At 42.1% G+C, this 14,086-nt stretch overlaps 1 protein-coding gene across 8 annotated transcripts in view; it reads left to right on the plus strand.

The window, feature by feature from the left end:
• The first annotated feature begins 229 nt into the window (after positions 1-229).
• Positions 230-14,086, plus strand: part of LOC144694481 (exocyst complex component 6-like) — a 187,181-nt gene continuing 173,324 nt past the window's right edge. For 2 of the 8 annotated variants that reach the window (XM_078564956.1, XM_078564958.1), the window contains exon 1: positions 3,092-3,459. In XM_078564956.1, coding sequence (XP_078421082.1) covers positions 3,362-3,459 — 98 coding nt within the window. In that variant the 5' untranslated portion in view covers positions 3,092-3,361. Of the gene's footprint in view, positions 400-2,678; positions 2,796-3,091; positions 3,460-14,086 lie in introns of those variants that run through there. The other 6 variants (XR_013579762.1, XR_013579763.1, XM_078564955.1 and 3 more) reach the window with 6 other exon arrangements.

Consider the following 14,086-nt stretch of genomic DNA (forward strand, 5'->3'; position numbering starts at 1 on the left):
GTTAATCAGATGGACTGTGAAATATGATAGTCTTTAAATAGCCATGTGCTATAAATAAATCGTCTCCAGTCACATCTCGTTGATGTGATGGTCGACTGTATTCTGAACTAGGAATTGCGTGTTTTTTTTTGTACAAAATCGAAACGATTACGTTTAGGCTAATAATTCTAGAATCACGAGGTCATTGTTTTGTCCGGCATGTTTTATTGCCACTCTTTCTGTTGAGTTTGAGAAAATTCCACTCCAATAACCCGGGAGCGAAGGTATTGAAACAATGGCTCAGGCAAGCAAAGCGGTTATTTCGAACTCTTCTAAAGAGGAAAATCGGGAAAACCAAATTTATGAAAATGTTTTTTCTGAGATCGAAACACTGGAATTGCCACTTGGTACAAGTTTACGGTAGGTGACGTGACCTATTGTTGTCGTATTTAAGCAGTTTGATATTTTCAGTATGGACCAAAAGTATGCAAAGTATTTGTCAACGATTTCCCTGTTTGCATCTCCAACCGATACTTTGGAGTATAGAGAATGCAAGATAATGTGGGTTAAACGGGAATGGTTAATTGTGGAAAAATGCAATTCCAGTTGTCTAAATTAGCAGCCATTTGACTGCTAAATTAGGTCTACGTCGGTGAGTGTTGCTAGTACAATATAGGACAGTACTAATCAAGCAGCATTGTAATAAATCATAGTTTCATTGCCTGTGAATTGGTATCCGCAAATCATTGTTTAAAAATACGCAGTTGGCTAATAGTGGATTGGAAGTTTATAATATCTAAGTCTGCACAATGTTGTTTGGACTGTTCAGAGACTATCGCCAGGAGTCCCAGTGTTTCTGGAAAATAAATACACACTATGCATCAAGTAATAAAGTATGAGGAAATTAATTTGTTCGGGATCTCGGCTTCATTTTTTGTCATTACTTTTTTTTGTCCACGCGGGAAACTGGATTTGCGCAGATTTATTGAGCGTTTTTTTTCCAGACCTCATTACGTATTTAGAAAAAAAACTTCTACCGATTGGTATTGGACTTCAACCTGAGTCACAGCATTGAAAGGATAATATGCTTTCCCGTTACAGTAATTATTCTACAAGCTTCTACTCTTATTTAGCTGAGACTACTTTAGGTCATCTCAGTTCCAGGACATCACCGCAGGAGTTCCTCAGGGTAGTGTCCTAGGCCCAACCATCTTCAGCTGCTTCATCAATGACCTTACTTCATTATAAGGTCTGAAGCGGGAATGTTCGCTGATGCACCATTCACAACCCCTCAGATACTGAAGCAGTTCATGTCCAAATGCAGCAAGACCTGGACAATATCCAAGCTTAGTGTGACAAGTAAAATTTGTGCCACACAAGTGCTAAGCAATGACCATCTCCAACAAGAGAGCCTAACCATCACCCCTTGATGTTCAATGGCATTACCATCACTGAATCCCCCACTATCAACATCCTGGGGGTTACAATTGACCAGAAACTGAACAGGACTAGCCATATAAATATTGTGGCTACAAGAGCAGGTCAGAGGCTAGGAATCCTGCAACGAGTAAATCACCACCTGACTCCCCAAAGCCTGTGCACCATCTACAAGACACAAGTCAGGAGTGTGATGAAATACTCCCCATTTTCCTGGATGAGTGCAGCTCCAATAACACTTGGGCTTGACACCATCCAGGGCAAAGCAGCCCACTTGTTGGCACTCCATCCACAAACATTCATTCCCCCCCACCACTGATGCACAATGGCAGCAGTGTGTACCCATTTACAAGATGCACTGCATAAACTCATCAAGGCTTCTTAGGCAGCACCTTCCAAACCCATGACCACTACCATCTAGAAGGATAAGGGCAGCAAATAGATGGGAACATCACTGCCTGGGAAGTCCCCTCTACGCCACTCATCATCCTGACTTAGAAATATATTGCTGTTCCTTAGCTGTTGCTGTGTCTACACCACATGGACTGTAGTGGTTCAAGAAGGTAGCTCACCACCACCACCTTAAGGACGACTAGGGATAGGCAATAATAGACAACTAGGGATAGACAATTCAGTTCTGTTGAAGGGTCATTGGACTCAAAACGTCAACTCTTTTCTTCTCCACCGATGCTGCCAGACCTGCTGAGTTTTTCCAGGTAATTTTGTTTTTGTTTTTGTTTTTGTATAGGTGAAGCCCACAATCTGTGAATGAATAACACAAATTATAATGTTCTTACTAAGAAATCTGCTGCCTTGGCTTTTTAGTAAAAGGGAAGTTTTTAATACCATCTGAAGTTAAACCAGAGTGTCGTCAAATAGCGTCTTTGTTAGCCAATAGAAAATCTATTAATATGGGGCTAAAGTAACACGGTATTCAATGTTCCCTCCCTATGAAGATGTAGTTGGCCTCCTAAATAGTTCTTCAGTGATGCTGTCAAGATCAAACTTGGTATGTGCTGAAATGAGGGAATGATCCCACATATAGCTTTGCTGCGGTGTCTTTATTTAGACAACTCTTGCAGGGAAGCGGTCAAACATTTACAACTGTTGTTTTGCAATCTTGGCCTTTGTCAAAACGGCTGTCAAAACTTTTCTGCGGAGGGGAGCTCCTCTCCCACACCCGCAATTCAAATCCGTTTGGAACCTGCTATCCTTTTTTTTCATACCGTTTAACTTAAAACCTAGATGAAATTATCTTTTTGTACATTTGCGATGCATTGCAAATCCAGCAAGCGTATCCCTGCAATGAAGAAATTGAAGTGGGATTTGCGCAATAAGACTGTGAAGATGCAGTATTAGTTTAGAGCCTACGCACTTAAAAGGTAATAACCCCGTTAGCATTTTAGTTTATGCCTGATTTGCCCCGTGAGGTTCAAGGTGTTGGATAGTGACCCCCCCCCCCCCCTTGTTTTAGCAGTTATTTTAAATTTAAAATTTCTGCAATTAAGTCGGGATTTGAATGTAAAGTGTAGGAAGACGCGCAGCACTAAACCGTCGGATTGATTTACTTGTGTGCACACACATTTCTTAAAACAAGGACAGGGGTTTTTGCTGCAGGTGAAGTGAGGCGTGCGCGCGCCCGCCCGCCCGCTCGCTCGGTTGCTCGCGCATGCTCGGGAGCGCGCTGACAGGTTGCTGTCGGGGACGCGCGGACGGGATGGGCAGGAAAGTGAAAGCGGCGGCGGAATAAAAGCGGATCCGGGAGAGAGGGGTTTTGTGAGCGGCGGCGGCTTCTCGTTCACACCAGAGACCCCCCCCCCACTGAGGGCTCCGGCTTAACCAGGCCGGGCGGTCGGTCCAGGCCGGGTCATGAACCGCCGCTAACCGCCGCCGCAGCAGCAGCTGCCGCCTCCTCCTCCTCCCCGCCTCCAGCCGGAGCCGCAAGATGGCAGACCCCGAGGCTCTGGAGACGGTCACCGAACACGAGCGGATCCTGCAGGAGATCGAAAGCACGGACGCGGCCTGCGTGGGCCCGACGCTCCGGTAAGCGGCGCTGCTTCCGCCCTGGCCGCTCACCCGGTTAACCGGGGCTGTCAGGCCTGCTAGACCCGGCCTGGGGGTGGGGGTGGTGGTGGTGGTGGTGGTGGTGGTGGTGGGGGGGGGGCTTCCCCCGGGCACCGGCGGCCGTTCGGCCCGTTTCCTTGGTGGCCCGGCTTGGCCTCTTTGTTGGGGACCGCGGTCGCTGGCTGTGGGCCGAGAGCCGCGGGGCTCAATTTTCAAAGTTTGTGTGTCTTGAAGGACTTTGAGCCGCGGTTCCCACTCTCCTGTGACTTGTAAACATTGAGCTGCAGGGAGTCTGTGGGCAGCTCCTGCTCACCCTGCACCCACTTGCAGGGTTTTATTGGACAGCACTGCCCCGGGGGTGGGGTGGGGATGGAGGGAGACAAGTGTGACATTTTCCTGGTGATACAGGATTGACAGAGACTCACTGGGGGCCACGTACAGTTCCAGTTTAGCATGCACCCCATCCCAGGGTGACAGGATGACAATGTTCTACTGTGGGACTGTGTCAGTCTCAGGGTTGTAGGGTGCCACAGCCCTACAGTGGGAAAATTGTGCAGCTGCCACTTTTACTGTGTCTCTGCTCAAGGTTACTGGGTGATTGGTTGACCATATCCTATAGTGGGACTCTATGATTAAGGTATTTATGTGTGGAAGCTCTGCCCTGTGCTGTTTACGTCCATTGCTGGGTTTTGGAGAGTAGTTTTGTTTTTATTGGCACTACCAGTTTGCAGAATGCTCCGTTCAGTTGCTATGCATTTAATCTACTTAAATTACATAATAAATTAACTGTGACTATCAGTTGATTAATGTAAAGTGTGTATATTTGTAATATTTTGGAATAGATCATTCTGAACACTGCATTCAAATTTGTTTGGATCTGTCTGAAATGATGGTTTGTGGTTCATGGCTTGTGAAGCAGCAAATTGTCTTAGGGCAATGGAGAATATATGATACAAAAGCAAAATATTGTGGATGCTGGGAATATTCAGCAGGTCAGGCAATATCTGGAGCGAGAAACAGAGTCCAGGTTTCGGGTCTTTGACCTTTCATCAGAAAATTAAATGATTTTGTTTTTGAGTTAGCCTTGGAAATCAAACTAACTAGGCATGAAAAGTCAGTGTCAATGCTCCATTCTTTAACTGTGCATCTCTCACAAAGAAAATCTGATGCATTTTTAAAATTAAAAAAAAACATGGGATGTTTACAATGTCAATGTTACTGTTATAAACATTTCATCGTCACCAGGCAGCAATCTTGCTTGACAAGATAAAATTTGAGCATCCATATTAGGCTGAAAATCAAGTCTGAGATGGAAACGATCAGCTGAACCGGAACTATGCCTGAAAGCCATAAATATAGCTGGTCCAGAATTTATTGTGAAAATAATGGTCAATGCTGTTAGCCACACCATAATTTATGTGCAAATTGGACAGCAGCTTCTGGCAAGTGTACGTGTGCCGCTAAATACAAAAATCCGGAAGTTGAGATGTGCTGCCTCTTAATCAGCTTTGCAAATATGGATGGCATCTTGCCATCTTACTCTCCATTCAAATACTTTGAACACTGAAGAGCCTGTACTTGTATAATATATATGGATTAAACTTACCATAAAGGTGGGGCTTTTCCATTCCAGCCTAAGCACCTTTTTTTAAAGACCAGTCTTAAACACTGCCAAACAACCTCTTCCTGGTTCAGCGATTCTTCACTCTGACCTGTTCAGGAGACACACCGTTGCTTGTCCTGTTCACACAGGTCCCAGATGCCACATAAAGGATACTTTAACTTCCATGCAAAAGCCTATGGAAAATGTATGGGCAAGGCAAATGAGTGGCAGGTGTCATTTGTTTGTCACTCAGTAATTCTGGCGCAGTATAGTCTTGTGGTGTGTTGTGTGTGGATAGACTTTGAGTACATTGCTTTATGCTTCCTCCTACATGTGTGCTTTAGGTCTGCTTTACTGCATCCTAGGTCTTAAAGTGTTGTAGTACCGTTCCTCCCTTCTGCTGAACCCTGGTCCAAATGTTTCTACTCTGTTCCACTCCCTTGCCGCTGTGTGTGAAATGCTTGATCTCCACTTCTCCCTCATTCTAGCTCTGCTTCCTTCCTTGCAGTCATAAGGACACCCCCAGTTCCGGTAGCTTCAGGCAGATTCTGAAGCACTACTTCTGCTTCATGAAGTGAAATGGCAGGATCAGCATTTGGGAATTCTAGTAGCCTTATTAATTTTGGGTTGCTGGTGTACAACATCATGATCCAAGTCATGCAAATATCGTCAACATCATGATCCAAGTCACGCATTGACGATATTTGCTATTTCTAACCTGCTAACAGACCTGTCCACACCTCTAATTTCAAGTTCATCTGCACTTTTTTCCCCACTCTGGCCTTGGACTCTTCAGTGTTCCCTTCAGTTTTAGCTTCATGTCACAGACCCTGAGCACTCCTTCTGCAGCCGCCTTTAAGGAGGCTTAGTGTAGCCTACTTGTCAGGTCATGGGTTCAAGCTCCACTTGAGTACACAGTGCTATGCTGTATAGCAGCATCTGCCTATATTTGAGGGAGTGCTTGATAGGTGTCATCTTTCAGAAGAAGTAAACCAAGGCCATCTGCCCCCTTGATTGTAAAACATCCTGTGGCACTTGAAGAAGAGCATAGGAGTTCCTCCTGGCATCCTGGCCAACATTTATCTTTTGATCAACATCACCAAAAACAGACTAACTTGTCATTTGTCTCATTGCTGTTTCCAGGACTTTGATGTATGTAAACTGTTATTTAAGTACATGATGGGCTGTGAAGTGCTTGGGACATGCTGAGGTCATGAAAAGTGCTTACAGAAATGCAAATTCTACTTCCTGCTTGCAGTGGATCTATCTCTCTCTTGTATTAGTGGTTGCCAGATGCACCTGCCAGTGTTCTGACTCCTGATTCAGATTTGCTGTGTCAATGGAAAGAGTTTCTGGCCTTTGGTTCAAGCCTGTAGTTCCAGATCAGCCGCTCTTTCCACAGCCGACCTTGGCACACCCCATTCTCCCTCATTCCAGACCAACTCCTGATTTAATTTACATCTGTGTTTGTTACAGCACCTGTTGGCTAGCCTGTCCCCGCCTCTAGCCTGTCCCCACCTCAAGTGGACCAGCTCTGCTTTCCTCTTGTCATGTGCTCTAGCTTTATAACCTAATTTGAAAAGAGAGTTGCAAATTAATGGAAATGAAGATGTATGTTTTGCAAGTAGGCACAGGAGAGGAAACAGATGGAAGGACAGACTTGCCCAACTGAGAAAAGAGACAAGGCAGACATAAAGAAATTATAATGGTGAAAACTGAGCACTGCAGTGCGAGGAAAAACAGACTCAAACTTGAAAATGTGCAGCAAAAATGTACTTGACAGGAAGGAACATGTACTCGGTCTATAGTACTGTATTTAAATGTGGAAAGCAAACAGTCAGTGACTCTTTCCACAACATTTTTACTCTTTTAAAAAAATCATTTTGTAGGATGTGAGCATCGTTGGCAAGGCTAACATTTCTGTCTGTTCATGATTGCCCTCGGAAGGTTGTGGTGAGCTGCCTTCTGGAACCTTTGCAGTCCATGTGGTGTACACTTGATGGTTTTGGGGAGAGAGTTCCAGGATTTTGAAGGAACAACAGCATAGTTCCAAGTCAGGAAAGTGTGAGACTTGGATGAGAACTTGCAGGTTGTGGATTCCAATGCATCGGCTGCACTTATCCTTCTAGGCGATAAAGATTGCAGATTTGGAAAGTGCTGTCAAAAGACCCTTTGCAAGTTGTGGATGGTACAGGTTGCTGCCACTGTGCGTTAATGGTGGAGGGAGTGAATGTTTAAGATGGTGAATGGGGTGCTGTTCAAGCGGGCTGTTCTGTCTTGGATGGTGTCCAACTTCTTGTTGGAGCTGCATTCGTTCAGGAAAGTGGAGAGTATTGCATCCTGCTCCTGACTTATGGCTTGTAAATGGACAGGCTTTGGGGGTTCTGTAGGTAAGTTACTGCCTATAGAAGTTCCAACCTCTGACTTGCTCTTGTAGCCACAATCTTTATATGGCTGGTCCAGTTCAGTTTCTGATCAATGGTTCCCCCCAGGATGTTGATAGTGGGCGATTCAGCAATGGTAACATCATTGAATGTCATGGAGCGATGGTTAGATTCTTTCTTGTTTGGAATGGTCATTGTCTGGCACGTGTATCAGAAATGTTACTTGCCACTTATTAGCCGAAGCCTGAATGTCACAGTCTTAAGATGGTCAATGCCTTGGAGTGAAATATAACAATGCAAGAATAGATTTTTTTTTTCAAACTCAATTAACATTCTTCAAACTAAGCTAGTATTGCAGTTCTAAAAATGTAAGCATTATTACACTGTGCATTAAACATTTGCACAATGCCGTTCCATTTTTAAAGCTTGTACTTTTTTTTCCCCACCACGCACTTTTGTGGAATCGCAGCATCTTTGGCATCCATGGCCTTTGCCTCCGTCTGGTCTGGATGGAGTGCAGAGACTAGCTTGTTGGCCGAGTCAGCCAACTATCGAAACAGTGCATCCAGACCCTGTGTGAAATTATAGCAAGCAACTGTGTACTTCCTTAACCAGTAAAACTTGAAGTCATTAATGAGCCGTGCAGAGTCCAATTCTGAACAGGGAGTGTCAAGTGTTCTATTTTCAATGTCAAATCAGGTACAGAAAGCAAAATAGAGAGGGAAAGCAAGAGTAGATTGAGAGAGATATGAGCCAGAAAGGAACAAGAAGCTTGCACTTTTAACCTCCAAAAATTATAAACTGGAGGAATGAGGCTTCAAACTTGTTATTGTTATATTTGTTAGAGGTTGTTTGACAGTCTTTTAAGACTTGCCATGTTGTGGAAGGGGTACATTGGAATGAACAAGTTCTTAACTTTGAGTTTAGTATGCATATATCACTGAAGTACAGGAAATTCATGCCATTCAATGTATTTAAATGACTAGCTTCTTGGTGAAATTTTGGCTTCTGGAGGAGCCAGGCATCTTGGATGGCAACTTCCTGATTTTGTACATTTTAATTATGCATGTCCCATTGCTAGGAGTTCCTGCCTGATTTACAGGTTAATAACAGTGAGCAACATTAGCCTCACTGTTATTTTTAACCACACAGTCAGGACTGGAGTCTGCAATCTTCTTTCACAATAACTTTGGAACAGAAGTTAATCCCTATCGTCAACTCCTTTTTTCCATGCTATATACAGCACAGCATCTATGGGCAACATCATGGGCAATTCATTAGTGACTTTTCTAAGTGATTTGCAAATTTGTCTGTAGTATTGCCTACTCTCAAATCGCAATTGTTACAGCACAGAAGGAGGCCATTCGGCCTGTTGTCTGTGCAGGCTCTCTGTAGGAGCAATTGACCTAGTGCTACTTCCTTCTCCCTGTAGCCCAGCACATTCTTTTTTTTGATAACTATTCCCAATTCGCTCTTGAATGCCTTTGTTTGAATTTGCCTCCATCATATTCTCACATTCCAGATCCTAACGGCTTGCTGCATGAAAATCTTTTTCTTCATGTTGCCATTGTTTCTTTTGCCAATTATCTTAAATCTGTGTGCCCTCTTGTTCTCAATCCTTCCACCAATGGAAAAATGCTGTTGGTTGATTATTGTACAGACTTTCAAAAATTTAAGTTTTATTGAAGTGATGTCTCTGGGGCATGTTTGTTATGTCTGTTATATACATGTTAAATAAAATTAAACACATGGGGGAATAGTGGCCTTCAGAAATTCTGGGGAAGGTTTGCAACGAGTTCTGCATTTGGAGTGTTGGTTCCTACAGATGAGGGTCTAGCGAAGCCTCAAAGGGGCCAGCAAAGATGTTGGAGACTGATCACTACAAGAGCTTAAGATGGGCAGCATCAGCACCACGCTGAGGAAAGCTGTAATAGTGATGTGGATTTGTAGATATCTAGGTGGGCTCGGATAACTGGGGTGAATGCCTGAGCCTGATTTTTCTGTCCATAGGCCTGTATAAGAAGGATGTGCTGCTCTTCTGTCATGCTTGTTAATTTCTAGGTAACTGATTTCAGAGTCAATGATCAGTCCTTTCTGCAAGAGTTAATGATGTAACTAATGTAAAAGCAAATGTATTTTGACAATCACTTCTATGAAATTGCATCATGCTATGCAGATATTTGCCCTTTATAATCCCTTCGTAGAATTTGAACAATAGAGCCATATAGACAAGAGAATATCCCAGGTCAGTTGCCAGCTTTTGCCGAGTTAGTTGATCTCAGCTGGACTATAGTGGGAGCAATGTAATTGTTCGCGCTGTCTTTGGGGAGGAAAACCCAGGTTACCATTTCCTGATTTCTGATCACTTTTTCTAGTGCTGGAAATGTATATATGTGGACATTAGGTGAGGACAAGATTGGGCTGGTCTGTCATGTTTCAAACATGCTCAAATAACCAACTGATATTTGCATATGAAAAATTGCCTCCTGGGGAGTTACCATAGAGCAACCAATGCCCTTTGAACCTAACCCTAAGAAGGAAAAAAAACTTTCAGATGAAGGCAGGAAATTGGTGAGAAGGGGAAAAATGGGAAATGGCATTGAAGATTTCAATCATTTTGATAGGGGTAAATAAGAGCAAACTTTGTACACAGGGGTTGCGGAGGGGAAGATAACGACTCAGGCTGGTATTATTAGTTCAAGGTCAATATGTCTTTTAACGTTCTGCAATGATTCTTTTCAAATCTTTCTTCTGAAATCAAACCCAAGAAAGCACTCTTGAATCTTTGTAGTTCAAAATGCTCAGGTTTTCCCAATGCTCCCTAGGCCTTGGAGTTTTATTGGACCTTCAAATTAATATTAATATTAGTAGAACCGTAATACCTAAACCTGGAAATCATCTTGTGGTCCTTTTTTTTCATGAACTTCATAAATAAACATTGGCCATCAGCAGGAAAGATAATTCTGTTATTTGCAGTATTTGTGTGGCTGGTGTGGAAGACTTGTCCATAGTATTTGTGTGGATAGTAGGAATGGTAGGAAATGTTATGTAAATTTGGTGTTGCCAATTATGTTTCAGTTTCTGAGGAAGAATGCTCACTCAGCAGTGTCCCTGTTACGCTGGGCTTTTCATTGTGCTTGTCACTGTAGTAATAGTATTCTGAAAGAGCATTCATACTAGCTATAGGAAGCAGTGTTAACTGACAAGTTGCACTCGGTGTTTTCCTTCTCACTAACCGGATACTCGGAGTGAGAATAATTCATAGTAATTGCCCATGCAGGAAAATTTAAGCAAGAAAAATGGAATTGTGAAACATTGATTAATTCCTCCTTTATTACTTAAATTTTAATTGTGTTATCTCAGTGTTACATTGTCCTAGTGTGGACAAATTACTATGTTAACAAATTAAAGTAGCATACTAAACATTAGTTTTATGACTGTGCTATCACTAACTGCAAATCAAGTACAGAATTCTTATGAAGAATAATTACATGCTTACCAACAGGAGATGTCTGAAGACTACTTGGTGTATGTGTCAGGGTGCAGTGGTTTATGAAAATTTAAGTGGCACAGAGATCTCTTAATATTTCAAGTCTTCTGTTTATGAATTACACACAATTTATAGTCCATATTTTTGGAGGTAAATTGATCAAATTCTGCATTGCCCAGTGTACCTCTGAAATATACTGGTGTTGTAGCATGTTTAAAGATGCCTTCAGTGGGAGACTCTGGTCTTGGAAATATATCTTGTATTGAGTTCCATATTAAATCATAATTGTATATTGTTGACAGGCAATAATAACTGATGTACCAGTAAGTAAATTTCAAATGGAAGGAAATAAAATTTGAGCTTCTTCATTTGGGGAGTGACGAGTGGAGATAAGTGCCCTGTCAACACGCTACTGCAGCAGAATGGTATATGATTTGCCCTGGTCTATTTTTTACTAGCTCCACTCATACAGGCTATGCAAGTGGTAATCTTTCACTACACATTGAGATATTGAAAAAGAATGTGAATAGGAAGGGCTATGGGATTAGAGAGCTCCACTTGCAGAGCTGACCCTTGCACAGAAACAGTTGAGCAGCCTCTTTCTATGCTCTTAGGTTCCGTGCCTGCAGGAAACCAGAAAGGTCAAGTTTGCCTGGGTGCGCAATAAGCCACAGAGTTAGATCTTTAAAAAATATTTCAGTAAAAGTTGTTTTTTATATATAAGGGGAATATATTTATTGTGTGTTATAGTGAAATAACAAATGTTCATATTGCAATATATAAATCTTTCCTCAGTCAAGCATGCTGCTTAGGGGCCTGAAGAAAGAAACCACAACTTGGGGATGGGAATCTTTTCATTTAGCTTACTAAAATCGAGCCATTTCTGTATTCTATGTACAAATATACAATGGCCATGGTGTTTTAGTTTTCATGTGGTATAAAGATCATATGCAGAGAGAGGTAAGCTTGTGTGCTGTTGGAAACTGGTTGTAGAGAAGCAGAATGGGCAGGGAGCTAGCAGCTGTGATTGTGTATCTGTTGCCTTCAAAAACCAACCTTTTGTATAATTTTTTTGTACTGTGGCAAGCATAAGATAAAAAACGAGGGTGCATTCTTTGTAGTCCTCTCACTGTACCACTTAGTTTTTTTTCCCCCCAACTGAGAGTACTGACACCAGACTGACTGTCTTAATTTTTGTGCTCAAGTCCCTGGAGTGGGACTTGAACCTACAACCTTCTGACCTCAGAGGCAATTGTACTACCCACTGAGCCACTAGATTGGAGCACCAGTTGCAATGTTGCCTAGCATATTTGAATGTAACATGAAATATTACCTAATTTTCATGTTCTTGTTGAGACTGAGGCTCATTGTGTTCATTTTATCATTGTTGATAATCAGTACTGTGATGAATTGCTGTTAATAGTGTGCCCTTTATACAGGGGACTCTGTGGAGAGAGAAGATAAAGGCCACTCTCAGCTGAAAATTATTAGCCTTTTATGAAAAGAAAATTATGTAAAAGCCCAATTTGTCTTGCACCACTTTATTTGTTCTTCGAAGAAATTGCACTATAAAATTGGCCAAACATTGCAATTTGATGGTTGTTGATAGCATGCAGCAATTACTTTTAGGGAGGGGGTTGTGGTGGTGGTGAAGTGCATTGAGTCTTGTGATGGAAAACAGGAAATGCCTGTTTCTCTGTAATTAGTCACCTAACAAAATCTTGGGAATGCACAGCTTTGAAATGTCAAGTTTTTGAGAACATGAATTCATTAGGTTGAAAGAAAACCCCTCCCTGCCTCTCTTTGAGAAATCTCACTTATTTCTAACTTTAATTTTGCAATTTTTTGTTTAATTTCTAAACTTGTTTTGTAAGAAGTTAGCTGCTTTGACTTCTACATAAAATTTAAAGAGCTGTGGATTTTGTGATGCTATCCATATTAAACAGACTAGATAACAAAACAGTCTTTACTTTTTCTGGAGCTGTAACATAATAAAATATGCCAAGGTGCTTCACGGGGGGGGCATTATAAAACATGATATGATACAAAACTGCGTGAGATATTGAGACGATGATCAGAATCTTGGTCAAAGAGATGGGTTTTAAGAAATGTGTTAGTGGAAAGAGTGGTGGAGTGGCTTGAGGCCCAGACCACCAATAGTGGAATGGTTAAAATTGGGGATGCTGAGAGGCTAGAGTTAGAGTGCAGATATCTCTGAGGATTGTTGTGCTGGAGGAGATTACAGCGAAGGAAGGGGTGAGGGATATGAAATAAGGATGAGAATTTTAAATCAAGGTCTTACTTGACTGGGAGCTCCAACCCAGTACTGAACCCAGTACTCCCCCTTACACAACATCCAATTTGTTTCTTAGATGATTCCAGGCGTTTTGTATTCACTATTATAGCTGGCAGTCTGTTGAATGTATTGATTACTCTTCAAGTAAAGAAGAATTCTTGGTATGTGACTTAAATTTTTTCTTGTACTAGTTTGAACCTTTTGCCTCCTTGACCTATTCCTAAGTTTTGAGTAACTTTTCCAGATTTACATTTTTGCTGCTCATTGCTATCTTTTATATCTCCATAAGATCTCCACTTGTGCCTCCTTTATGGACTGTATGCCCAAGTATCTCTAATATTCCATTTTTTTATAATCTAGGGCGCCTACACCTAGGAATCAACCTTGCAACTCTTAACTGCATCCAGCATTTGAATGGCTTTTGCTAGAACTGTATACTGCTCTGTGCGCTCTGACCAGAGTGATGTAACATTTTGAATATTACTTCCTCTGACATGTCATCTTTTGTTCACGCTGCATAATTCAGCAGTAATTGTGTTAAGTGCTCTGCGTTAGTTCAGCATTTTCAATGTCAGGTCTACAAAGGTTCCTAGATCTCTTTCAACTTCCCTTTCAGCTATGCCAACACTATTCATCCAGTGTGCATGTTGGCCGCCTTCTTCCTACCTGCAGTACTTTGCATTTCAGGTTTCATGTCTGCCATGATTCTGCGCTCTCACATGTTTTTGTCCAACTCCAATTATATTTTCTGAGTTGCCTCATTTTAATCAACTGCCTGCTTCACTTTTGCAGTTATACTGAAGGTAGGGTATCCTACTTGGGCTTGCCTTCCT

This window comes from Cetorhinus maximus, chromosome 20 (assembly GCF_964194155.1).
Source record: "Cetorhinus maximus chromosome 20, sCetMax3.hap1.1, whole genome shotgun sequence".
Classification (NCBI taxonomy): Eukaryota; Metazoa; Chordata; class Chondrichthyes; order Lamniformes; family Cetorhinidae; genus Cetorhinus; species Cetorhinus maximus.